Source organism: Aythya marila, assembly GCF_965140915.1.
Source record: "Aythya marila genome assembly, chromosome: 4".
Taxonomy (NCBI): domain Eukaryota; kingdom Metazoa; phylum Chordata; class Aves; order Anseriformes; family Anatidae; genus Aythya; species Aythya marila.
The window spans coordinates 61,574,408-61,601,808 of record NC_139045.1 but is presented as its reverse complement, the minus strand read 5'-3'; the positions used below and the strand labels follow the sequence as shown (position 1 = coordinate 61,601,808).

The 27,401-nt window shown below is 40.7% G+C and overlaps 1 protein-coding gene across 3 annotated transcripts in view; it reads left to right on the top strand.

Moving 5' to 3' along the window:
• The window catches only part of C1QTNF7 (C1q and TNF related 7), a 50,284-nt gene extending 27,840 nt beyond the window's left edge, over nt 1–22,444 (top strand). For all 3 annotated transcript variants that reach the window (XM_082759399.1, XM_082759400.1, XM_082759401.1), the window contains exons 2-4: nt 19,660–19,858; nt 20,758–21,003; nt 21,482–22,444. In XM_082759399.1, coding sequence (XP_082615525.1) covers nt 20,766–21,003; nt 21,482–22,113 — 870 coding nt within the window. In that variant the 5' untranslated portion in view covers nt 19,660–19,858; nt 20,758–20,765 and the 3' untranslated portion in view covers nt 22,114–22,444. The remainder of the gene's footprint in view (nt 1–19,659; nt 19,859–20,757; nt 21,004–21,481) is intronic.
• The last annotated feature ends 4,957 nt before the right edge of the window (nt 22,445–27,401 follow it).

Genomic DNA, 27,401 nt, shown 5'->3' with positions numbered 1-27,401 from the left:
TATCACGAAACAAAAATTATTTTATCTCCTTAACAAAAAGGGTGTCCACAAAATTCTAGCCTGTTATAAGAAATGACGGTAATAATTATTTGCCCTCTACATTGAACTTGCCAGTGCCATTCAGTGTGGTATTTAACAACTGATAATGAAAACAGTGTTACTTAAAGATCAGTTGCATAACAGCCTTTGTAGCAAACTCAAATTGAAAAATGTTCTAGGTCTGATATTAGGCTGTCCCCAGTTCTACTTGTGCCATTAAACATGCTTCAGAAAATACTGTATGCCTGATCGAGGTCAGCTCCTCTGCTTATACCTGGTGTAAAAACAGAGCACACATACCTGACTCAATTCACATCACTATTCACATATTGATGTGTTGCAGCACATTACTGGATATTACAAATTCAAGTGAATACTTGAATTTGGCAATGCTTTGACCAAAAATAAAAAATAAAATAAAATAAAATAAAATAAAATAAAATAAAAATAAAAATGAGGAGGTCCAAAAGCCCATAGTTTCAGCCAGAGGAGCAGAAAGCAGGAGAATGAGTCCAGAGCAGGAACCATCTCTGGAGCTGGAGGTAACAGGAGCTGCCCCCTGCACTGAAAATTTCTTCAGCCTTCTCCATTTATTTCCATCTCAGTGGCAAACTAATGTGTTAGCTTTACAGTGTTCACATGTTGCCAGAGCATTGCAAAAATTATGTCCAACGCCAGATGCTAAAAAAGCTTCTTGAAATATTACTAAATAAGGTATTGTGCATGTTCTACATGGGGAAAATAAATACATTCTCCGAGTAGAAACAATAAAGGAATCTCTTGAGTCTATTAGATATTTTTCAAATGCTTGTACTTCTTTACGGTGTTTTTCTTCCTTTTCATTTAATTGTCCAACTTTCAGTCTCATTGATTTTTTTTTTTTTATAATAAAATCTTCTCTAATTTGCTATTGCTTTATTATAGCCTTAATGAGGTCCATGTTGATCCATTCAGAGGCGTAACAACATATCAAGATTCCAGTATCTAGAAAAAACAGCATCAGAAGACTAATTATTTAGAACAAAATGATGCTAAAGGTTTAAAGTTAGTACCACTGCTCTGCACGCTATTGTATTTCACATATGAAAGGTATTCTTTTTAGGATCACAGAGCACTTTCTGCAGGTCGCCATTATAGGTAACTGCCTCTCTCGGCAGGAGGAGAGTGCTGCACCCACTTCGTGAACTTGTGCAAGTGTTGGCTATGAGGGAAGGACATGTCATGGGTCCCAAAGGATCGTGATGCTAGCATCCAAAACAAGAATCTAAGAGAGATTTTTCCATCGCAGCTTATTCAGCACTAGGGGTAACTCAACAGCAGCACACATGAATTAGGCTGGCTCATGGCCGGCTGCTGGAGGGATCACGTGTGCTCCTTCTTGCTTGGCCCCTTCTTCATGCTCCATCTTCTCTATCCTGTCACACCCATGCTGAAGACCAAAGGGCCTTCTCCAGCCCTCCTAGAAATCTCCCAGTGTATGAGTAAAGCAGGGATCATGTTGCTTGGGTGTGCCAGGTTTGCAGCATGCACTGGGTCTGCTCGTCCAGCACGCACACAGCAGGCACATCCCTACAGGGGATGGGCTTTGTCATGTGGTCTCTCCTCGATGCAGGGTAGTGCAACACAGCCCATGAGACTGAGCATACCACAGCTGTTGTAGAAGAAGGAAACAAGCCATATCTCATTGCATTTCTGGTCCATGTGAAGGACCTCTGGATGCCCCTGAGGCTGCGCAGTGCTTCTTGCCGTTTGGCTGTGCTGTGGCTTCAGCGAGAGTGGCATGGGCTCTGGGTTGAGCCTGAACTCAACCTTTGTATAAACTATTTTCTGCACATCTTCTATCTGCTGCATTAGCTCTCCCCGAGGCTGCCAAGATAACTTTATTTGCTTTTAAAAATCTTAAATGGAAATTGAAAGATTTCCAACACCATCGCTAAAATGTGCAATGGGGACAAGCGGAAAAACTAAATTTATCGCTGGAAAAATAAAGCTGATATTCTTGTGAGTAGTTGGAAATCATTTTGGCACTGCAGTTATGGCACTTCAGTATCTTATTTTTGTTATTAAAATTGTTTTTCTCAGTTTTCTTCAAGGTCAATCAGTAACCATTTGTTTTGCTGGGTACGTTTTGGTCTGACAGTTTTCATGTCTCTCTCATTCACAGTCTGATTCTTCAGTTTGCTAAAGGACAGCTGATAAAACTCAGTTTCAGATAAACCAGAAATTACATTTATGCCATAAATACCCTCAGTGATTATGGGAAGACATACAGTCAGTCTCTTTTCATTGGCAGTGAGATCAGCATATAAAGCATGCTTGAATATCATTGTTCATTGTTGCGGTATTTTTTTCACAGGGACATCATGCCAAATTCTCTTTTTTCAGTACTGTCCTTATCTGAACCTGTAAATCCTTTCTTTCCAAATGATGAAAATTTCCAGATATACCTGTAAAACCCTTTGGCTCTTCTTAGGGTATTCGCATCCGCTACACTCAATAAAGATAAGAATAAAAAAGAAATACGTCATCTCATGACCACAGCAGTAATACAAACTGCTGTTGTGAGATTTTCCTAGTCACTGGTAATTTAGAGTGGGTTCCCTACCTTTTTAATTTATCTCCTAAGGCCGTTCAGAAGTGCACGGGTTTATGATCTGGCAATATCACAAGCCGCTATAATCAGATCACATATTTCAGCGGTAAAATCATCAAGCTTGATTCCTGAGGATGTACAAGCAACATTACCTTCCACAGCAGCTGCGAAGTTCTCTGAATAACTCACAGTTTTAATCATGAATAAGCAACTGAACCAGGGACTGCACCGAAGTTTGGGGTTTGAACTTGAATGTTCAATTCAACCAGAGGCAGGGAAGCTGGAGCACGGGTGTAAATCAGAGAGCAGTGCAAGCCGCCAGGCATCAGGCTGTTTCTTCAGCTCGGAAGGGTTTGGGAGAACAGCAGGCAGGCTGTTTCCACTCACCATGAGATTTCCGTAACATATTACACTGAAAACACAACAACAACAAAAAAATGTTAATCCAGTGCTGTCAGTAGTATCTCTTCTTTTGAGTAGCACTCAGTAATATTTCTTTCAGTATGCTTTACATTTCTCCATACTCTATAGTCTCGTTATAGCTATCACATTGGCACAGCAACAGCTGGGTGGTGCAGAACAGACAAACCAGGAGAGCTCTTTCTTGCAAGTAGCTTTCAGGTGTCATTAGAATTTTTCTTCTCTCCATTTGTGCTTTATGAGTATTAACTCCTCTGGCACCACTGCAAGGCAGGAAATCATTGCCCTTCATACGGAAATAGAGAAATGAAGCGGATTATGTGATTTGCCCAAAGCTACAAGGAGAATCATTATCAGAACCAAGATGAGAACTGATGATTTATTTTAGTGCCTGGTCCTGTAATCCAATTAGCAACGCAACCTCTCTTCCCCTCATCTTCGGCTATATTTTCTCTGCACCTGAGAAAGGCGTTTCTTTAAGCAGCGCCTGCTATTTGAAACTGAATTTTGCTGTGAAAATTGATTTCCCTTCAATAGGATGAGTCCTACTGATACATTTTTACATCTAAGAGAAACAATAAAATATACCTCTGCATAAAAGCAATGTAAGAATCCACTTTAACTAGTGTGAACCCGACACTTCGTAATGCTTCAGCAGCAAGCTGCTGCCTGTAACAGCATTCTCTATGCCATCTGGTGGTCAGAGACTATCAAATGCCAAGCTCAAAACAAGTGTATGACCCAGCAAAGGCACTGCAGCCAATTTAGTTTCTGCTCTGATGATCCCTGTCCCCATCCAAGCTGTTTACACTTCCCTTTCTTCTGCTGCTCCTGTTGCTGGTCTTTCACTTGGATGGCTGTAAGCAGGGCTGCTGAAACTTTGGAAAGCTTCAGTAAGAAGTGACCTGCAAACAGGCTTAAGTAGATGGATATTCTCAGGAGCGTTCTCAACTTACATAAATGCTGTGTTTCCGTGGAACAGGGAACATGTTTTCTTCACTGCCTGAAGAGCATGAAGGAAACTGTGGGGACTGGTGAAACGACCAATAAATAAAAGCACATTAATACACAGCAGATTAGTCATTTATTTCCTGAGACGATTGACGTGGCTGGGTGTCCTGGGTAATGGAGATGACCAAGGTGACTCAGATCGCCTTCTTACCATCATGAGAAATGAACAGACACAGAAACCTTTGCTTTCTGCAGACAGGCCCACAAATTAATGATTTCCTCCAGCTGTACCTTAAAGCCTTTCAGGGCCGTGGCAGGTTCTGCTCCGTTATGCACCAGCTGCTCTGCCAGGCTGTGAGCACAAGCAACATGAAGGTAGGGCCTCAGGGAATGGGTGAACCTTTTTTTTGATTCCCTTCTGGAAAAACACAGGGAGAGACCAATAGCTGTGCATAAACATGTTCTCAAAAAGTGCAATTAGAAGAAATACCACCCTAACAAAGGAAGTACGGTAGGACTGCAATACATGCATTTAATTAGAAACTAGCTTGGAAAACGGAAGAAAAACAGACAGCACCATCAGCTGTAGTGATATTTTTCCTTCTTTTCAGTGAAAGCATCATTACCTGCCTTCCTTAATGATAATCCAAACTGTTGAACAATGGGAAGAAGCTATAAATTTAGAGTGGCTGGAAATGCACCAGCTCAGCAGCTGTGTCATGGCCCCATAGCTGCATGTGCAAAACAGTTAAGTTGTCTTTAAGCGGATACATTTTACCTGAGAATTGTCATGAGAAAAGATATGATAGTTTCTAATGCAGATAGGGCTTAAGACATGAAAAGCATGGTAATTTTTCACAGTTGACCCTGCTGTTACATTAAAAGTTCAATACTGCCTGCTAAGATAGTATCAGCCAACTGCAGCCAGCAGCTCACCAGACTCAGTCAACATTGTGTCATGCTTTGTCTGTACACACATTAACACATTTGGTAAAGATTTAACATCTTCGGCAAGAGAAAAGCTTCATTGTTTGGGTTGGACAGCCTTTTCCACTCCTTCTTCAAACCCTGCAGCCCCAGCTCAAGCCCGTGCCAATACCTTGGTGGGTGAGCAGCCCAGAGCAGTTCCATGTGTTGGGCACGTGTTTTCCACGGGTAGAGCTGCGAGGAGATGTCCTCAGAGAGGTCCAGCTGAAGCACCACAGGCAGCACCATCCCCTGCCACTCTCCAGAGCTCCTGGCCCACAGATGGCCCCTCACGGCTTTGGCAGCAGGACAGGTTTCTGCTCCCACCCCAGCGCAGGAGGGCCTTGGATGGACGGCTTCCTCTGGATCCAGCTGTGCCAACCCAAATTCACCCCCTGTGCTATCCCCGTTCCTCAGCCAGACAGGGCTCCCCGCTCCTTTTCAGACACAACAAACCCGAGCAAATGGAAGATCTGTTGTTCCCAGTGCCTACTGGTTACTTTTGACTGGAACAGGCTGGGAGAAAGACGTTGGAGTGCCCAGCAGGCCTGGTGCTGTGCCAAGAAGGCAGGTGCGGGCAGGAGGCGGTGACCCCCCAGCTGTCACCACCTGAGCGGTGAGAGATCACGTCTGCACCTTGCTGAAGCTCAGGAGGATCTGGGGTGGCTCTGCCAGCAGACTTGTGAGGGCAATAACCTCCAGTGGCTTGGCTTGTAATCTTCATCTGGCATGGCTTTCTACAAAATGAACATCTGTCCACAGCCTAAAGATATGTTTCAAAACTGATTTAATTAGACCAGTGCAAGCACCCATCTGGACACTTTTAGTGCTTTGGCTCCCATTCACCTAGCAAACAACAGCAGTGGCTGAAAATTGTCATCACCTGCCCATGTTGCAAAGTGGCCAGAAGGAAATGAGGACGTATCGGCTACTCAAGCATCGCTAACTTGTGACAGATAAGTCTGGTGAATCCTGATGAGGTGCTTTAAGAAGCTGCCACCCACTGAGGTCTCCTGGTCAAGGTGGCCACAAGCACAGTGGAAGGACCATGTGTCTGTGGCAATGCAAAGCCCCGTGTTGTAGCTGAAACAGCTGATTTCAGAGGGCACAGTGAGCATAAGAATGGCTTGTACTGCATTATGCCCTGGTCAGCCATTTACCATGTGGGGAATCTTCCCAATCTCACCCAGCTGGCTCTCGTGTTCCCCTACCAGACAGCATGGAACCACAGAGCATGCAGATGCTCCCTGTCTGACTGAATGCAGAGCCAGATGGACTAAAGAGCCTGTGGAAGAGGCTGGTCCACCAAGAAAGGGAGCCCAAAGGAGCAGCAGTAACAGACTGCAGAGAAATAGTTACCTTTTAAATGGGTACATGCATTTCTGCAAGTGCCTGGCTATATCTTTAATTTTATAGCTCTTTATTCCAGCTTGCGCCAAATAAAAATAAATTGGTTGATTCTAGATCAATTAAAGCATCCACTGAGGATCTGGCATTTATTTGACTATGTTATTTGAAGATAAACCAGTGCAAGTTTGTGCATAAATGTTAGAAAAACATATCATACAGATTAAATGAAAAAAAGTCATCTATGACAACTGAGAGCACCATCATTTTTTCAGCACCATTTGGAAGCTGCAGATAACCCAGGTCTCTAATAGATTTTTCTAAACCCTTAATAAAAAAACCTTACAATTTAAATTGCTTTTACTCCACCTCATTCTTACTACCCACTGTTAAAATTCTTCTTAAGAAAAACAATTGGAATTTTAACTAGTTACAGATGGGAAAGATAAAACTGGTCTTTACAAATCTGTGTTTAAAATAGGATTTTCAGGGAGAGTACTGTTTATGTTTGCTAATGTTATCCAGGCTGTCTATTTATAAACGAGAGTCAAAGGTCTATAAGTTTTTGCCTGTGGTGAAAGTAAATCAGAAGAATGAGGGAAGACCATGAGCTTGAAAACCTCCTGATGTCTGTAGCTGCTTTATCTTATACAGATAGGCTGCAGCATGGGTGAAACAATGAGCAGAAGGGAACAGATGCACTTCAAACAATTTTGGTTGCCTTTATGCAGAGATTTTATGGTACGTTTATGGTAACTGGTATCAACCTCTGGCTACCTCCATTTCTCTTGCAGATGAAACTCCAAAATCTCTTCACTTAAAGGATTTTTTTTTCCAAAACCACTACTTTTTCTAATACACTGTGAGTCATTGTTGCCCACTCTCTGCAGGCAAGGGTCTCTAGAGAGGAGGTTGCCTTGGCTGTGATTACTTCTGCACAAGTGGTACCACCTGCACAGAATCTGTATTTCCATGGTCTAGAAGACAGGATCAGTCTTTAAAGGTCCACAAACAAGAGGGCAGAGCCAGTGTGTGGGGGCTGAGGGCTATGCCATACACCCTGTGACTTACCAACAGACTCATCCTCTGCAACTGTTGGACAATTGCATCCCTATTGTGGGCTGCAGATAGACCTCAAAAAGAGAGGCTGTGATATCTAGGCTCAACACGGCTTGAATGTCCAGTAGAGCAAATAGTCTACTTTGGCTAGATATCTGGCAGGAAAATAGAGCTCCACATCTGAGATGTCCATTTGATGACTTCTCTCTTCCAATTTGGCCAGCTGCAGCATGACTCAGGGTGGATGAGCCTTTTCATTGACACGTGCGGTCTGCCTGGGGACAGCTCTCTGCTGCTCTCCAGACCTGTGCCCCTTCCTCTCTATCCCATGAGGACGTACTGGCAATCTGGAGGGACATACAGCTGCTCACAGCTGCGGGGCTTTTCGTGCTGCTCCATCTCTCCTTCCTTCTCACCTTCATCCTCAGTGTCTGGCTATTAAAGAGAAAAGCTAGGGGAATCCACATCCAATAGCCTGGAGACAAAGGAGAAAAGGGTCTTTCTACCATATGCCTGCTGGGAACAGGACAGATTCCGGCTCCTGAAAGGAGCTCCCCTGACAGGGGATGGTGACCAAAATCACCCCATAACCTCACCAATGCCGTCTGTGAGGACATGTGGTCATCCGTGACAACACTACGTCCAGCTGGATACTTCTAGCAAAAGTAAAGGGTTGGCAAAACAGCAAAGCACGGGTTGGCAAAATTTGACGTTGTGTGGTTAAAACAGATAAATAAACATACTTCACTTTGAATAATAACAAGACACATCTGTATTAAGAAACCACAATTATTGTGTTAGAAGTGTGTCAGCACAAGCAATATTTTACAGGGTATCTGGAGAACTGTTCTTTCAGCTGCCTGTAGCAAACCCATGAGAGTTTATGAAGCTTTGATGTATTCAAAGTGTTTTTCCTATAAGAACCACTGATGTCTCCTGGAAAATATTATATTTGTTTTTTTTTTACTACTTTTCTTGGCTTTTAAGTACTGCAGAATGACGATCACTGCAGCAGGGAGATTCTGTCCCATGTTGCACATTGTTGGCCAAGACCAGATACCACAGTATCAGGCAGCTGCACTTTTGCAGCTGCACTTCTGCATCTTTGTTAGAGACAATGAGTCTATGCAGATCCAAGAACGTAACATGAAAGCAGTGAAGATGTTAGACCTGCTGAACTTGTATGTCTTTCAAAATCTTGCTTACTAGTGCTAATACACCAGAGAAAAAGAGCAGATGACTCTTACAATTCAGCTGACCACATAACCAATAGAATTTCGAATTGTACATTTAAAATATTCAGCACAAACATTTGTGGCAACTATAAGGAGTCCAAAGTTACTGCTTCTCTGAGATAACATACTAAAGAGCAGATTAATCACTGTCTGTTGTAATGCAAGAAATACGGGGAATCAAACGAGAATATCCGTTAAAAACATCTACAGTCAAAAAGGTTGAAAGGAGACAAATATGTTCTGTCCATAATTAATCCAACAAATTTACTGATGTGGAAAGCCAGAGTTTAAACCAGTTCCAAGGTTATGGAAAAGAGTCCAGCAAGGCTGACAGAAAACAAAGATTCAGAAAATATCTCCAGTTCACAAGACCTTTGCTACATACCAGAAACAGGAAGACAGCCCGTGGGCAAGTATGACCATATGCTGCCCATCTCCTCGGGAAGAAGCACAAGAGCCTGCTACAGGATGCTGCCAGAGGGCAAAGGACTGGGCTAAACAGCCTTGTGATCATAGTTAGCAGAGTCATTCAGATGTAATATTAAGCCAAAAAAAAAGAGAGACATAATGAAATGACTGTTATGGATGACTTCTTAATTGCCCCAAGAGAACAAACTGGGACACCAATTAATTTTATGGAGAAGGAAGAGCAGTAGCTTATGAACTTCTACAGTAACCTACTTTCATGTATTAATATAGTAAGGAGAATAAAAAAATAAATCTATAAGACAGAAGCAGCATCGATAAAATTGTCTCCAAATAGTTTTTCCACATTTTCCCCCACAAGCTGATAAGTTTATAAAACATTTTTTTTTAATTTTTCAATGTGTGTGTGCATATGTACACGTACATGAATTTAAACTTTCCCAGAGAATGAGGAAAGCCAGAAGCCTCATAACACATCAGAGCATCTCACAGAAAGAAAGTGGGAATTTTAAGCAGGAAAGACACAATGTTTGAACATAGGAGGCTTTTCAGCTGCAATTATCCTGTTCAAGGCATAATGTGTATTTTAAGCAAAAAACAAAATTGCAAATATCAAAATAGGACTCTCTGCAATGCCCAGTGAAGATACCTATCACAACGATAAAAATAACAAAACAGCTTATTACATGCCAGCTTACTGTTGTTTATCAGCTGGAAACAAATCTAAGGAGATCGTTAATTCAGGCCATCAGAGAATAGATCTGTATTAAAGAAAATTAACTCTATCAGTCAAAGTCAAACAGCAAAAAAAACTTTAATAATAGACCTGACACAAAATGCATCCACCATGCTCCAGGGCCTTGAAGAAAAGCTAAGTGAGAATCAGAACATCTTTGGCTGTGTAAAGGTATATGAGTCTATGTGTGCATGGGCACACACGTGCATGCATACACACACTTGATTAAGATCAAATTATGTCCTGGCTGAGGGATAATAACTTCCTGAATTCATCTGAAAGAACTTAAGTTAGAAATAAATAAATAAAATTAAGAATTTTTTCAGCTGTGTATCTTAATTCCATTCCATAATAATTTTTACTGCTGAAAGAAATGGTCATTTTAATCAAGGCAACAGAAATCTTGGCCATGCTTTTTCTATTTTCAGCTTTACTTGCAAGTAAATACATTTTGGATCTTTACAGGTTGTCATCTAAGTGGAAACTGCAGAACTCTTTACCCCCATGGAAACTTGAAGTGAATATGCTCTAAGCCTTGATGACTCTTTCTTTCTTTTTATAATGGAATTGTAAAGATAGTTCTGGGTGACAGTTCACTAGAAGTGACTTTGGCATACTGTTTGTTTTAGAGTAAAAAGAATTCCTTATGAGATAAATAATACATTTAAATCAATGTTGCTATTTAAAATGCAAAAATGCTTATGGCACACAGCTGTCATAACAGCTTCACAGAAGATCCTGTCTGAAGAAAATTATTTGAGATTTTTCTCACAGTCTTCAGCCAATCCAGCTGGTACACTCAGAGCACAGTGTACCACACAGACTTTGGTCCACTAAATCTACATTCAATATATGGAGATTCAATGTGAAGAATATATTCAATATTCTTCATTTGAGTAAGAAGTCTCCATCCATGCTGGCTGCCACATGGTGGCAACTTGATCAATGTGGAGAAGACAGGATGGAACAGGGTCTTCCTAGGATGGCTCTAACACCCTGTGACTCAGGGCTAGGTGGGACTTTTGTTGGCAGGCTGAGATCAGGGCAAGTTCAAGTGAAAATGAAATGAAATTGGTTGCCAAACACTGAGAACCTCTGGCCACCCAGGAATGCCCACTTATGTCCCACATAGAACCTGTTGAGGTCACACAGGCATCATTCACATGAAGAACACAGCTGAGGTAAAACCCCCTGCTCAGCAGCCCAAGGTCAGCCTTTCCTTCCAACGAGTGTCAAGGTGGCTGACAGCTGCACCATCTTCATGATATCCCCAGGGAGAACCTAGGGAAACAAACACCTCTCAGATAGGATGAATGTCAAAAAACAGTAAAACTATTACTGTAAGAACTTAAGTGAGAACACACTTTTGAGGCCAGACAAGACACTCAGTTTTGATGCAGCTATGCCTAGCTCCGTGAGGCTGAATTTTGTTCTTAGTGACAAGCAGGGGTACGGCTGATGCTCTGTTATGAAGTAAAAATTGACCAACTCTCAGACACTAGACCTCATCCCACAGCACTGAAGAAACCGCAAGAATTATGCGGATTTTATCCATTTTAATCTCCCATGAGAGAACTAATCTGAAATATGAAATGTCAGTTCCCAATTACTTAGGAAAGGAAGAATCTGAAAAGTGCTTTTGAAATAACCTGCTTTTACATCACCAGAGCAATATTATCTCTGTTATTATCGATGCTGTTGTTTTACCGATGAAGAAAAAAAAAAGCACATAAACCTAAATAATTGCCACAGAATAGACATTCAGCTGATCAAGAAATAGAAATTAGATCTCCTGAAAGAAAAATCTGTGGTGTGTTTTCTTTCTTCCTCTCTGTGAATCTGATCCAACACCTTCAGTAAGACTTCCATTTGATTTCAGTGTGTACAGAATCAGGCTGACAAATGATTATGTGTACCAAATTGAAGTTGTCATCTCACAGTAAAATTTCATTTTTTTAAGTGCATTCATCATTCCTCTGCTCTGCTCTGCTCTGCTCTCCTCTCCTCTTCTCCCCTTTTTTCTCCTTTTCAGTATCTTCTGCTTGTAAAAATATTTCTAAAGGGTTGTTAGAACATCTTTTAATTAGGATCTATATTAGATTATAATAGTTGGCAAAACAGATTGATAGACTCATGCTCTATACAACAGCATTAGTTTGTCCCTTTCAAGATCTGTGTAAATTATAAAACACATAAATGAAATAATACAAATTTTTTCTTCATAATATTTTTTTCTTGGAGATTTAAAACTGCCTGCCTGAAATGTCCAAGTCAGAAATACAGAGGGAAAAATATTAGTTTCAGTGTTAGAAATACAGTAAGCAAAAAGCTCTTCTAATGGATTTGAAAATTTTCAATGTGCTGTAGGAACAATCCAAACATGTCTTCAAATCAACAAGCTTGACACTTACATCTTCACATTACATAGCAGTTTGTACATTCAGAAATAATAATAATAATTCAGACTGAGGGCCTGGAAATCCAAACAGCCCACAAAAATGGTTCTCCTCAGGAGGCTGATGAAAGAAAGAGCAAACCTTGAAGGGCAGCAGTCGGCCATGCAGCACGGTGAATGCCGCAGCAGGGAGAGGGGCACGGATCCATACAGAATTAAACAGATCTCTACGTGCCTTCTGCTGAAAATTATAATTTCCCTCTGTGTAGAGTGGGCTCAGGCTGCCAGATCAGGATCATAACGCTTTATTTTTTTTCCAATTTGCTTCCAGAGCCAGGAGGGCAGTAATGGGATGGATTGTCCCCCACCCTGCCATGGCCCAGGACCCAGTTCAGCCCAGCTGACCACTACCCATGGGCTGATGTCCCAGTTAGGCCTCACACAACCCCACAGCGATTCCTGACAGCCTGCTCCCTGCTGGGGTTGTGGGCAGCCCCCAGTGTTCCCAGGGGAGCAGCCAGCCCTCCCCTGATACACACACCTACACTGGATGTGAGGTTGTTGAAAATCGGGCCCATAAACTAGAAATGCAGGCGCTGTGTGGGTGCCAGAGGGTGGGCTTGGCTGGAGCTGGTGTTTCTGTGAAGCGTGATGGGAAGCACGATGCATCATCCTCTCTGCTCTTGTACAGAAACACAAGCCTTTGTTTCAATAGAATGCACTACGCCATATAGGGTTGACATTTAATTTATTTTATGGCTCAAAACTGTTTAGAGATATCTTTCTAACATGCGTGTCCTTCAGTCTCACAGACAAAGATGTTAATCTCACTGAAAATCAACTTGTTATTTAAAGATTTGATTTAATCAGGAAGAAGTGTAATTAAAAAACATGCTATTACCCAAAAGCAGACATTACATAAATTTCATTCTATTTTTATATCTTCCTGGCTCCTATCTCCGGGATCTGACATTAACCATAACAATCACAAATGCGACTGAAACAGGCCAAGTTCCCCTTTTTCTTTTCCAGTGTAAATATAGGAGTAATGCTGTTGAAGTAATAGCTTTGAGGTAGGCTCACTCCACGAGACCAGGATTTTTCTGCACACAGCCACTAATCGTCAGGAAACTATGCTGATCTCCAGGCCAGGATTTTATCTCACACATTGACAAGTCCCATGTCAGACCTTCAGGGTGCACAGAATGTGGCAGCCTGGCAGTCTCAGAGGCTTGGACACCTGTTAACATGATCCTATGTCAGGAGATTTCACTCAGGTTGCAGGGTGGTGTTTTGAAAAGCACCTAAGGTTACAAAGCACTGGTGCCATTTTCAAAATTACTCAGTCTTTCAGAAGTTCTAGCCCCACTGGTTTAGAGCAAGGCTTAAGCTTTTAAATGCATCTATCATTTCTGTAGATGAGACATGGCCTCCTGAGACAAGCATCTTTGGGAGGTTCAGCTTCACAGCCACCACCTCTCCATAAAGTCATGCTTAAGTAAGTTTCATGTTGAGACTCTCCCTTTGGTGTTCCTGAGCATTGAGTTCAAGAAGCATTTGGACAACACTCTCAGATGTCTGGTCTGACTTTTGGGTGGTCCTGTGCAGAGCCAGGAGTTGGACTCGTTGATCCTTTTGGTCCCTTCCAACTTGGGATGTTCTGATTCTATGACGCTATGACAATGGTGCACCAAAGGTCAGAAGATGGAGACAGTGCGGCTAAGTCTGGGCAGTGGATGATGTAGTGCCCTGCAGACTTAGTCCTGCAAGAAATCTAGCAGCATTCAGAGGCTACACGTTGCTCAGGCACTCAGCTCTGTGAGCCTGTGCAGCCTGGGTCTGACATAGGCTTTTTATAAACTGGAACTTCGGGGAACTTTCATAAATGAGCCCAAAGGTCTCAGCACCTCGAAGTTACTTCTTACTCAGGAACATCTAATTCCAGAATACAGGTTTGCTACATCTGTTTTCAAACACATGATGGTGTAGTTACCTTGTGAAGGTTCTCAAGCAGAAGCCTGGGAGCTGTAATGAGATTTTTTCAGGGCTTGTATTGTCTGAGCCCTGCTGGTATGCACCATTCTGCATTCATGGGAGCACAGCTTGGCAGCACCCGCCTTGGATCCCAGCATGGAGCACTCCAGAAATTCCTGCTTTTGTGTGGCTACACATACACTCTCAGGAATAAAATTTTGAGACTGTAGGAACTTTGCAATGTCTTCCATCTTCTAAGTGTCATATAAATAAAAAGTAATCAGTCTTCAATTGTCTTGTCAGACATGCATACTTATCCAAATTTTTGAGTTAGAAAATTAAGGTGTCACAATTTAATTCTACAGAGAGGGGAAAGGTGACTTTGTAATACCTTTGCACTTACCAGTGTGTTAGAGACCATTTACAATATCACATGAAATCAAAGGACCACAACAAATAGTGTTTAGCAAGCCATTTCTGCCATGCCACCATTAGTTGGGGATTTGCCCATGTTGGCAAAGTTTCCAGTTCTCCTCTTGGAAAAGTGAATGCCTTGCTGTGTTATAACAGCAGCACAGAGGGACCCTCTGTACACTTAAATATTGCTACCATAACTGTAAGTGTTTGCAGTGTGAAAAAAATAAATCATTCCTGTCAAACCCTGTACAGGTGACCTCTTCCATATAGAGCACAACAGGGGGAGGAGATCACCACTTTCGGCTGCTCTCTGCCCCAGACCATGGTTTCCACTGTTCCACCAGCAGACAAGTTTGTGTGAGCCTTCCCCTGACCAATTTAGGGCAAATCAGCTGGATTAGCCCTGACCAAGCAATTAAATTGCTCCTTCAATCTTTGCTGGGTTTGATGTAGAGATGTCCCTGGCTGGGTGCCTGCTTTTCCGCAGGGTTCCCGGAAAGGCTCCGTGCCTGGGTGATATCATCTGATGGGCTTCCAGAAGGCAATGATGTGCTGGGGGAGGAGTGTCCGTTTTGGGGTCTGGAAGCTTCCTTCTCTGGATGAGATGGTGAACACTGCTCTTTGGTACAATATGCTGTCACCGAGGGAGCAACTGGGTGAAGGAGAAGTAGACTTCAGAGGTGCCTGTGTGTAACAAATGACATTTACCTGAGTGGGTGAGAATTAAGCTGTGCCCAGGGTCTAGAAACCATTTAGCCAGAAATCCAGTGAAGTGCCCTAACTTGGGCTTGCTCTCTGTGTCCTGAGCTCACTTTGCCAGCTGTCATTCACCCCTGGGCACTTTTTATGCACTTTTCATTCACAAAAGCCAGGTGTGAAGGAAAGTGAGCACAAGGCAGTGGAAGTAAGTCCCCTATGATGTGTGGCAATAATCTATGAATTTTGTCATTGTTTGTCCTTATGTGCCCAGCAGTCTGACATTTTCTTTTTTTGGCTATTTTAGCACTTCCATGCCGTTCAAAATGGTTGCCCAGTCTGTTCTCCATTTCACTTTTGTCATCACAAGGTTGGAAATCTGAATGATCTAAGATAGGAGATGGAAATTGTCATCAACTCTGACAAAACTGGGGAGGAATCAGTACAAGGAAGCCTGCCTGAACTGAAGGGACCTCCCCAGGAAATGGACAGTGCTCTAGGCTTCCATCCACATCTTCAGATGCCTACAAACATCCACATCTTGACTCCAGATCAGATTCATAATTAAACCTGCAAACTGCAAGTGATCCCTGAAGCCAGCCTACTGTGATTTATGGCTCCTCTCTCTCTCTCTCTCTCTCTCACTTTTTTTAGGGAAATAAAGGAACCTTTTGAAAAGGTCTATAGCCTAGGTGTAAGGATCCTGAGTCTTCCAGAATGAAATACTGATCATTTTTCAGTAAGAAAGAAATTGCAAGCAAACTTATTGTCCCCACACTGCAAACTGTAAGCAAATGGCCTAACTTCTCAGCTGCCTGTCAAGACAAATTCTGTCAGGTTTCATTTATCTCATTCTGTGTTCTGGTGCAGTTAGTGGCAAAATTGCTTCGCTTGCCAGCCCTCATGTGAAAATTCCCCCCAGCTGAGGCAGGCTATCTCACTGATACATGCCTTGATCAGATTCTAGGGCATTTTTAGCAAAAACAACCTTGTAAATAATAAGAAATGCTGGAACCGGAAAGGGACAGTATGTTTCAAGTCAGAGACTGAGAAATGAAATGACTCTCACTGCTCTGATATTTTAAAAATCAAACACATTGAACTTCTGGTCTTGATTATAAGCTCTCTATTTTTTTGTGAAGACATGGTTGAAGAATCTGACTGCACTCAACGTGGTTATGAAGGAGGCTGTTCAAACATGACTGAGTGCACACTGAAGCAAATGAGACCATTAAATGTCAGCACTGCTAATAAGGCCTTTATGGATTGTTTTCTCAGAAATATTTAGCTAATGTTCTTTTCCACTAGCTGATCCCTTTGGGCATGATCAGTCATTCTAGGACTGGGAATCAAAAGTTCAGAGTGCTCAGAAAGTTTCAGGTCACTCTATCCCCCTTAAGGGAAATAAAGACAATGTGAAACTACGTGAGGATTGCTGGATTGTGAAACTAACCCATCGAGCGTGGCAATGGCCACCTGTGGGCTTGATTCTTGTTTTGCAAGGCACTCGTGGAGCTCTGGAAGTCCAGCACAGTCTCTGTCACACAAAACAAAACTGGCAAATCCCTAAGCCTGTGCTCAACTGGAGGTGAATGGCCAACATAAAATGGCTAGACAAAAAAACAAACAAACAAACAAACAAACAGGGAAGACTTTTGTTTTAGATAACATAAAAATCATTCCATGCAAAAAAAAAGCAGTGCTTGGCATCCTAGACTCCATGACACGGTTTCTGAAGCTATATAGGGCAGTTATAGGGTAGTCTGAACATGAAGACGCAACTGGCTTGGGGGGAAATGTGGACCAGAAGAAGACAAGCACAGTTGCTTGTCTATCCAAGCTAATTGTCAAGAGTATCTCTCTTTCCTTCACATCCTGACTTATTACCTCCTTCTCGGCCTCATTTCTACCACAGATCTCCTGTGGATGGAGAGCTGGAGAAGGCCTGGACATCCCCCAGTGGGGATGCAAGGTGCAGTGATGTGAAGCAGTATGGGCCTTTGCTATTCGAGAGGCACAATATGTACACACTACTATGTTCTGCACTGCTAAGCCATTGCCAATGCCATTGCCATCACCAATGCTGCAGATAGAAAGCGACCAGGAGTATTAATACTTCTCATCTACATCTTTTTTTCACAAGGAAGTTAAATACATTTTCCCCTCCTTCTCAGATGTTTGTGCATATGTGCTGGAAGTGAACTCAGAGCTTGCAGGAATACAGCCAGGATAGCTTGTGACTAACAATTACTGGCTTTTGACCCAGCTTTTATTTATAAAAGATTGATGGGAAATCTTTTGTGATTGTTTCATAACAATGCCAATTAGTAAATTTTAAAATTAAGATGTGCATAGCTGGACAAGGGAGGACAATTAGGTCATATACCAGGAAGTCTCAAAACTGGGAATTTGCTACATACCCCTTAATTCTTAAGCTTAAAAAAATGTTAATGAGTACAGTCTGAGTGTGTTGAAAATGCAGCGAGATTTTCTAGAGGCTTGATGCTAACGACCCTGTTACCCAGTATGTAGCTTTGATAGGAATGCAATGAATGGAGCAACTTTCCAATGTAGATCTGTCATGTCAACAGATTTGTAGCATATTAGGTCCAGAATAACTTTGAAAATATTTTTCTGATATTGAAAAAAATTAGATGATCTTTTAGGTTCATGGACAAGGGCTGTGATCATGCCACCTTCATTTAATAAAGCTGTTCCAGAAATTGCTGTATGTTAAAAGTGATGAGCATGTCTATAGTCTTCCAGTGAAAGCTTCGGCGTGCACTCTTACTCTGCCTACTGGATTTGGTACCTATTGAAATGCTACTTTCTAAACCTGGAGGAACATTGTTCTAATCCTGTGTTAGAATCATATCATTATTATCTTTGGTGCTGACTCTAGCAAAGATGATTGTTATTGCTGTTAACAAGAATACCATCTGCTTATTCTGGCTTTGTGATTTGGATAAAAGAATGAACTCCTCAAAAAGTTGTTTTGCTTTGAACAAAAAGTATTTGGCACATATAAATGACATTGTTTCCTATTCCAGCTTACAGACAAAAGTGTCTATTTTTGAAAAGAACAACCAGAAACAAGAAGCAAAGTCTAATATTTGACTCATTTTCTGCCTATCAGTTAACTCTATGTGATAAAGTGCTTTGTTGCAATATAGGTGACTCCTGAAAAAGTGATCTGGGAGGGGTTTTCCAAAACCCTTCCCAAAGTACATTATTTCCATGGCCTTAGCAGACATGTGTCCCAGACTAATTAATTTCTTGTAGGCACATGAGAAGAACAGGTGGAAAGGTCTGGGAGCTGGAGACAGCTTCTCACATCAGGAAGCTCCTGGCCAGTCAGGGACAAGCAGCTGTGTGCAAGCTCTCATTCTGGTTTGTAGAATACCCTGGAATTAGGCAAACCCAGCAGCTGTTGATATTATTTTTGCCTGGCTTATGTACAACACGATGTGAGAACATCAAGCCTGTTGATTCAGACTTTCATCTGGCAAAGGGCAATTTTTGTTCCAGCCCTTGATCCTTAGGTTGTGTCTGCTTCTTATCCATCAGCTCTGTGTAAAATCCACAGGCAGCCTAAGGCATCAGCTCCCTCCAAGCTGCTCCCTCCTGTCTAACTGCTTTAAATTACTCTTCTCTGCAAAGAGCTTTGTTGTCCCCAATTTAAGTCCCATGAAAATCCATGAGCTTTATTTGGGTACCCTCAGTAGAACATCAGAGCAAACGTTGCTGTGAAGTTTGTGCTTATAGCTAACTACTGCCTTGGAGTTATCATTTGCTCTTCTCCTGTAATGTTACACATTCATATGTTAATCCACTCTTGGAAGCTGTTGTGCCTGCCTGTATTGTGAGCCTTTATCAAATGATGGCAAAATTAATAGTTTGGTTTCTGCTAGTTTGATACAAGATGTTTAATATGAAAAGCAGAATATAAACCACTGAAGATAATTTCGGAGCATCACTTATCTCTTCAACAACAATCTTTTCATGCTTTTTTTTCTGCTTCAATATCAAGATGCAGCCTCACATTTCCTATTCTTGGTAAAGAGTGTGTATGTGCATGTGAGTGTGAATATGCTGTTTTTTTGCTGTGCTGAATAGATTTGGCCATGCCATATATTATGTCATGGCCAAGGAAATATCATGAACTGCAAGCAAATCTATCTGTTTATGTTTTTGTTTTGTTTTGTTTTGTTTAAATCAATCAGTCAGTGCCAATCATATAACTGAGAAGGGGCTGTGAAGAATTACTTTATTGAATCATTTTGTAATTTCTTAAACAATGAGTTTGAGAATGAATCTGATCTTCACTGTAAAATAAAGGTAGGTGGCATTTCACAAAGATATTTTTCTGAGTCCCCCACTCTCTATCTTCTTTTTCATCCCACAGAAACCAGTGGACTCTGATTTGCTTCTGTGCTGTAAATTAGCTCTGAAGGAATGGACAACCCAAACAAAACCCCCCACAGATGCATTCTGAGAATCCAGACAGTGAGCTAGAAGAAACAGCTTGACTCACAAAATCGCACCTGACCCATGACTGAGTCTCAGCTAGTGCAACACTAACTTCAAACACCTTTGTGTATCAGGTACTGCCACTCCTCAGCACATTCCTATATGTACAGAGCTTTTTCTTTATTCCCTCAGTGTATACTGTGCAACAGAGAAATCCAATTTACTCCGAGTCATTTGTGAAAACATCCAACCACAATATGGAATACTTCAAAGAATTTTATTTTAAGATATTGTGACTCAGTTTGTGTCATGTGACAGCCCAAGCCAGGCTTAAAGAGAAAACCTGGCTGGCATCCCCTTTGCAGCTGCTCTGCACAGGGCAGCTGTCTGGTTCCGCCTGACCGACTGCACCAGGGTGTACAACCAAGCACTGAAGCTGTAATCCCTTACTGGTGCCCCTTCTGCAGACTTAGCGAGTTTCTGCTATGGGTAATCAGGCTGGAGATCCATTTATAATCTCACGGGCTTCAAAATGAAGTGAAGGTGCAAGCTTTGTCCTCACTCGAAAAGGCTGCTCCCACTGGCATATCCTCCTGGCATAGGTACAGCTCCCTCCGGCAGGACTTATATTCTCTGTAATATATAAACACACAACATACAGGTCAAAATACACAAAGACAAAATAAAACATGCCAGCAAAGGGCTTGGCATTGAAAAATCAAGATTCTTTTTTTGTAAATGTCAAAATTTGGTCCAAAAAGCTGGTGTTTGCAAGTTACACTATGTCAGCCTACAGGCTACTTGGAAGACATAGAGTAGCATATACTGTGAGCAGAAAAATGTTCAGCATGGCAGGCTTTCCCTCTTGCCTTGCACATGGATCCTGCTGACTTGGAAATGCCCGTTTGTTCCCTGTGCATGTACATGCGCATAATGCATCACTGTGTGATGCTTGTTAGCACACTCAGAGCATCTGACTGCGATCAGAGAGCCATGATGTGCACAAACTCTTACACATATGCATTTTTTCCAGATCCAAGGATGTTTGTGTTGCTTTACGTTACAAGCTTTGCCATCTACACAAGCGAACAACCTCTTCAAAGCCAGTTCAAAGGAGAGAATTACTACACCAAATACATTTGTAGCATCCCCGGGTTGCCAGGCCCCGTGGGTCCCCCCGGAGCTAACGGATCCCCAGGGCCACACGGACGCATTGGTCTTCCTGGAAGAGACGGTAGAGATGGCAGGAAGGGAGAAAAAGGTGAAAAAGGGAGCGCAGGTATTGAATATTTGTGTAAACTACCACCGTAGTACAACAAAATAAACCCTTTCCCCATCACTGTTATATGTGCATGTGATGAGTGGGTGCACGTGCCTGTGTGGGCTTAAGTGTGATGCATGTATATGTGTTGAGAGAAAGAAAAGATATATTTTAGATATGTCAAATATGCATATAGTGAGATATGTGCAAATAAATGTAAAGGCATAACTTTCCTATGCATGGATACTAAAACAAAATTGGGAAAAATGAAGGATGTGTATAGAAAAAAAAGGGGCTCCTGGGCTGTGGGGTCCATTGCTCTGTTCCAACCTGTCGTTCCTTTCACAAACTTATTAGAAGATTTTGAAAGTATTTTTGGAGTATTTTGAAATTCTGACCCTGTTTTTTTGGCTTGTCCAGACAAACCCAGTAGCCCACACAATCACTTACTGAGATGATATGTGCAATGATTAACTAACTTGAAATGTTTTTGAAGGTTTAAGAGGAAAAACTGGGCCATTAGGACCAGCTGGAGAGAAAGGAGACCAAGGCCAGTCTGGTAAAAAAGGACCTGGAGGACTGGCTGGTGCCAAAGGTGAAGTAGGTCCAGCTGGACCACCAGGACCTAAGGGAGATAAAGGAGACCGAGGAGAGCCAGGTGCACCGGGGGTCTGTAAGTGTGGACAGATCGTGCTGAAATCTGCCTTTTCTGTTGGCATCACCACCAGCTACCCCGAGGAAAGATTACCGATCGTGTTCAATAAAGTCCTCTTCAATGAGGGTGAGCATTACAACCCTTCCACGGGGAAGTTTATTTGTGCCATCCCAGGGATTTATTATTTTTCTTATGATATCACCTTGGCAAACAAGCACCTTGCGATCGGGCTGGTTCACAATGGGAAGTACCGGATAAAGACATTCGATGCCAACACAGGAAACCATGATGTGGCTTCTGGATCTACGGTCATCTACCTTCAGCCAGAAGATGAAGTATGGCTCGAGATCTTCTATGCTGACCAAAACGGTCTCTTTTCAGACCCGACATGGGCAGACAGCTTGTTTTCTGGATTTCTCTTATATGTCGATACAGATTATCTTGATGCTTTATCAGACGAAGATGACCTCTGAATAAGATGACATCGAATCACACACAAACTGGACACTCCAGCACAGGATTTTATCTAGCCAGGTGTGGGACACAAAGCTGAGAAGGACCAATCTGAGAGTTGATTTTTGCTTTGACAGGAACCATATCTGAGTTCAGATGGATGTTTCTAGAATCTAAGCTGGATTCTTTACCAAACAGCAGGGATATCTAAAGGAACAATAATTAATAAAAGACTGCATCACTCCAGGACTGACTGCTCTCAAAAGTTAGTTGATAATAATATTTAAACAAATTTAAGATACTGTACATTGGATTTTATATAAAATATATAAAGTTGGAATGTAGAATGGATATTTTGTATATGATATTAAAATAAAATTGAACAATTGACAGCAATATCATCTTTGGTCATTTTAAGACAGAAAATGCATTAAAAACAGAAAAAAATATATATTTTTTTTTATAAATATACATAAATATATATATATTTTTTAAAGGAATAAAATAGGAATGTCTGCTTCAGAATTCAGCTGAACAGGTCACAAGCACATTCTCATCTGATATTTACACCAACAAAAGACATTCATAGAATCACAGAATCATTATGGTTGGAAAAGCCCTCCAAGATCATCTGCTCCAACTATCCCCCTACCACCAATGTCACCCACTAAACCATGTCCTTAAGCACCACATCCAACCTTTCCTTGAAAGTGACTCCACCACTTCCCTGGGCAACCTGTCCCAATGCCTGACTGCTCTTTCTGAGAAGAAATGTCTCCTGATTTCCAACCCAAAGCTCCCCTGGCACAACTTGAGGCCATTCCCTCTAGTCCTAAGCAATTAACCTCCTAAAAAGTGCCTGCAGATTTGTACTAGCTGAGGACTGCCTGATCACAGTCTTAAAAGAACAGAACAAAGTTGCTAAGCATATAAAATAATTGAAAACTGAGAGAACTGAAAACTTGCAGATAAAGAATCAGTATGTTGTTGGGTATTTTCAATGTAATTTCAAGTGGTTTTGTTATTATTTCAATGCCATCCAATGTCTTTGTGAAAGATGTGGAAGAAAATAAAAACTTTTTGCTAGAAAAATTATGGATGCCAAAAGCCTGATAGAACAGTAACCAGTAATGAGAGTAAATTATATGGAACAAACTGAGTCACATCACTAAAGTAGGCTTACTTGTATTCTAATATGGCCAAATGCAATAAAATAAATGTAGGTCAAATCCGAGATGGAAGATTGCATTCAGGAAATCAGAGAACTTGGAAAAGATACATGGGACATCATGGATAATCAGTTAATGTGAGTCATAAGAGTAGGCTGTTGCTACAGTGCTTTGGATGTATGACCACTGGAAATACAAGTAGGTATAAGGAGCAGCATTACTTATGAAACTTATTACTTATGAAACTTACTACTTATGTCAAGGTTTTACAAGCATACTGGAAAATTCTTTAAAAAAAAAATGGTTGCAGTTCTACCCATGGAGATGCAGTTCTTCCACAGGAGATCTAACGATGTCAGTTTGGTTTTCCTGTCAATGGAAAGGTTAAGAGGTGAGCTGATCACAGTCTGCAAATTTCTGGTAGTAGCTGGTACTTTGTTCCATCAGATAAGGGCATGGCAAGACCCGCTACTTAGAAACTGTAAAATTCCCACTGGAAATGAGGAACACCTTTAACCAATGGTGGTAATCAAGGACTGTAAAAATTAACTAGGGGTACCTCCTTCAATATTCAACACCTTCAAGTCAAGACTGGCCACCTTTTATTTCACGTTTAGAGATGCACTTATTTTGCAAGAAATTACAGTCTGGTTTTATTAGATCCAGATACACAGAAATCTGTTATTTCTAGCAGTTACGCAAAGAATTTCAAATGCTAGTGGTCTGTGTTACACAACCCCTACTCCCACTTCTTTGATGAACAAAGTGGGGGAAATTTCAGTCCTGTTTTGGTTTGGTTTGTTTTTTTTGTTGTTTTCTTGATTTAGTTAAGAAAGTTACAATCAAACAAAATTTCACAAAAATACTGCTGAGATTGCAAAATGAAGAAATGTTAGCAGTACAGTTATATATGGAATATTAATCTACATCCCCTGCATCTGATCCCTCATTTCCCCATGCATTAACGTGTGTCTTTGAGTACGTGATTGCTGCTTTATGCAGTGAACAGGTGTACAGTTCTGCCCACAAATCAAAGTGGCAACGCCTGTATAACCCTCACTTTATTTCATGGTGTGGTGGAAGACTAAAGGGGATTATTTTTCTAACTAGACATCAAATTTATTAGTTTTATACAAGGGCTGCTTCCCATGAAAAATAGGGAAGAAAACACTTAAAGATTCAGTTCATCATTGTGCTGTACAACCATTTATACATCTGCAAATCAAGCACGAAATGAGTGCAAAATTCTGCCCAATCACCATTTTATACCAATGATTTATTCCAGTTCCTCACAGCCAGCAGTGACAGCACAAGGCACAAACGAAGGCCTTCAGCAGTGCTCACTGGTACCCGCAGGGAATTTCCACAGGAGAGAGCAGAGGATCACAGCAGGCCCGTAACATCCAGGACACACAATAGATGTGGGATCGGGCCCATAACATGCATTATGCAACAAACACAAGTAATAAAAGTATTTCATTACATATTTAATTTAAGAAAATAACATAGAAATAGGTTTACAACATTGGACTTCATATTGGAGCTTATATTAGGACTAACAAATCAGTTTTTATTACGGCAACACTCATAAATATTTCACATCTTCAAGTTAGAAAATTTCCTATAAACTATACTTAAGAAAACAGCATGACTGATTTTCTTCAGGCTCTAGAGAAACATACTTGTGGCTTATCATAAATCTGGAAATTTTCAGACAAAACTAATTTTTCACCATTGAATAGAGAAAAATGGGGCATTGTAATGAAAAGTTACTGGCTACCATCCTAACTTAAATCAAGCTGCTTCCCTGCAATAATTTAGTAAAAATGAATGAAATATAAAAGAGATATTTTAACCACACCTATGTTGAAAATGACATCATGGGAATAAGTAAACCAAGAGTTATTGCCTCCCTCTACTTAATAATTTTAGATTTATTTTTGTACAGTCATAGAAAAGTCATTTTAGCTTGCCTAAGTTTTCCCATTTGGATTATGTAGCAATTTGAACAGTTTAATATTTTGGCAGGAACTGTTAAAAACAAATAATTCTGATGAATTATTTCTATAGGTTTTGGCAAGAAGAATCTTTTTACTACATGTATGGACAATGTATGTATACAAGTAGCGTATGTCCCTGCCCTCATTCAGGATCTCAAGACTTTTTCCTAAATAAATCATTGCTATTACTGCTATTTTACTTGAAAATAGATCAACTTCGATGACATGATGTTTCATTAGGTGTATTCCCTCTGACTAAAATTGAATTTATAGTGAAAATATCTTGGGCTGAAGTCTTTCCAGTATTTACACCATAAGGTGGGGGTTGCTTTGGTTTGGTTTCAAGATGTTGTAGGATAACAAAGACCAGAATCTTTTTAGGATTAAATTTGAAATTAATCAGATTTCTATACAGTATATATGGCATTCCATACATGCTATAGTGGCACATGAAGTTAGGCATCTGGACTAAGTTAATCAGCTACACTTTGTCTACCGTCAGCAGAGAGATATTAGTATCACCAGGAGAAATTGCCAGGAGAAAGCATGTCTTTATTGCAGCACCAGCTCTTGGGCTTTCTGAAGGAGGATGCAAGAACTCATACAAACCTGATACCACAAGGAAGCCCTCAAACAACATTAAGAAGATTGGTGTTCATGAGACTCATAAGATATATAAATATGTATATAAATATTTACATATATAAATAAATAAAATTACTTGGTATGTATGTATGTAAATATACAGAAATAAAAATAAAGTTATTTGAAACAAAATAGCCCCCACAATCTCTCAAAATTTCTTTAGACCTGGTAGAGTGACAAAGTCAGTTTCATGTTCCACTGTTGAACACTTTTAACAAAGATAACTAACTAAATATTTTAATTGTGTTGAAAACTTCATCTTCAAACTGATATGAGTACGTTTCTTTGAATAAATACCTTCGCTTTTCTCATTACTGGTTTTCATATGGTTTACATTACTATAAATTCATTTCAGAGGCAATAAGTAAAACTAGTCCTAAATAATTTTTCACAATTCTCACACAATACAAAGGAAAAAGTTACTAATGGATGTCAGGATTCAAAGTATTATCTACATTCCTCAGATCTTCATAAATCTGCCTAAAAGCATTTCTGTGTTTTGGTGATAGGCAAAGATACAAAAATCTGAAAAGCAGCTTATTTCATTCCCTACTGAGTCTGTTTCCATTGTTGGTGCAGTTCATATAATATTTTATTTTTATTTACCTTCCACAGGTCACCCGCTAGGTTCAGATCATATTTATTCACTAAGACATTTACTGAAACATTCACTTTTCACTAATCTGTTTAATTTATCCACTGGCACGTAGTTCATACTCAGGATAACCACACTGATACACTAGGCAATTTAGTCAGTAGGAACTTTAGTTTTATGTGGAAATGCGGCTTATTTAATATATTTATTTCTGTAGGTGATGAATTCCATCCAAGAAATAATACATGAGAGTAAATAGAAGATAAATAGAGTTGAGAAAGCAATGTATCACAACAGCCTGATGATATTTCACCTGCTGAGCTGCACTGCTGCTGCTTCATTCAATAGGTATATCTTTCTCAATGAGTAATACACTGCTTTCAAGAAGCAATTTATTCATTTCAGTGCAAACCATTTAGACTCCAGCTTACAGAGCTTTTAGAGGTTATATTCATTTCCATGTAGCTCCTTAAGTCAGCAGTCCAAACCAAGGTTATGTCAGTATTTCTGAATTTCAGAGGCATGATTCTTCCTGACACTGGCACAAAGAAAGATCAAAGCATTTTGCTGAAATTCTTGGTTTCTCGGACACTTGGTTTTGTCCAGATGCACACATCGGATCAATTCATCAAAGTTACTACCTAAAGCAAAAGAAAAAATAAGGAGATATATGACATTCATATTTTAATAGTAAATACATACAAAGAAAAAGGTACCTTGGATTACTTGGCATTTGATATATATTCCTCAATTCCACATGTAATTATTTTGGTACAATGCGGAGCTACTTGCTGGAAGACCTGCAAAGAAGTCTTTCCTATATGGAGACTGTTCCTGCAGCAGCAGGCATTAGTGTGAAATTTATCTTACCTGACATTAATCTCTAAAAGCTCATTGCC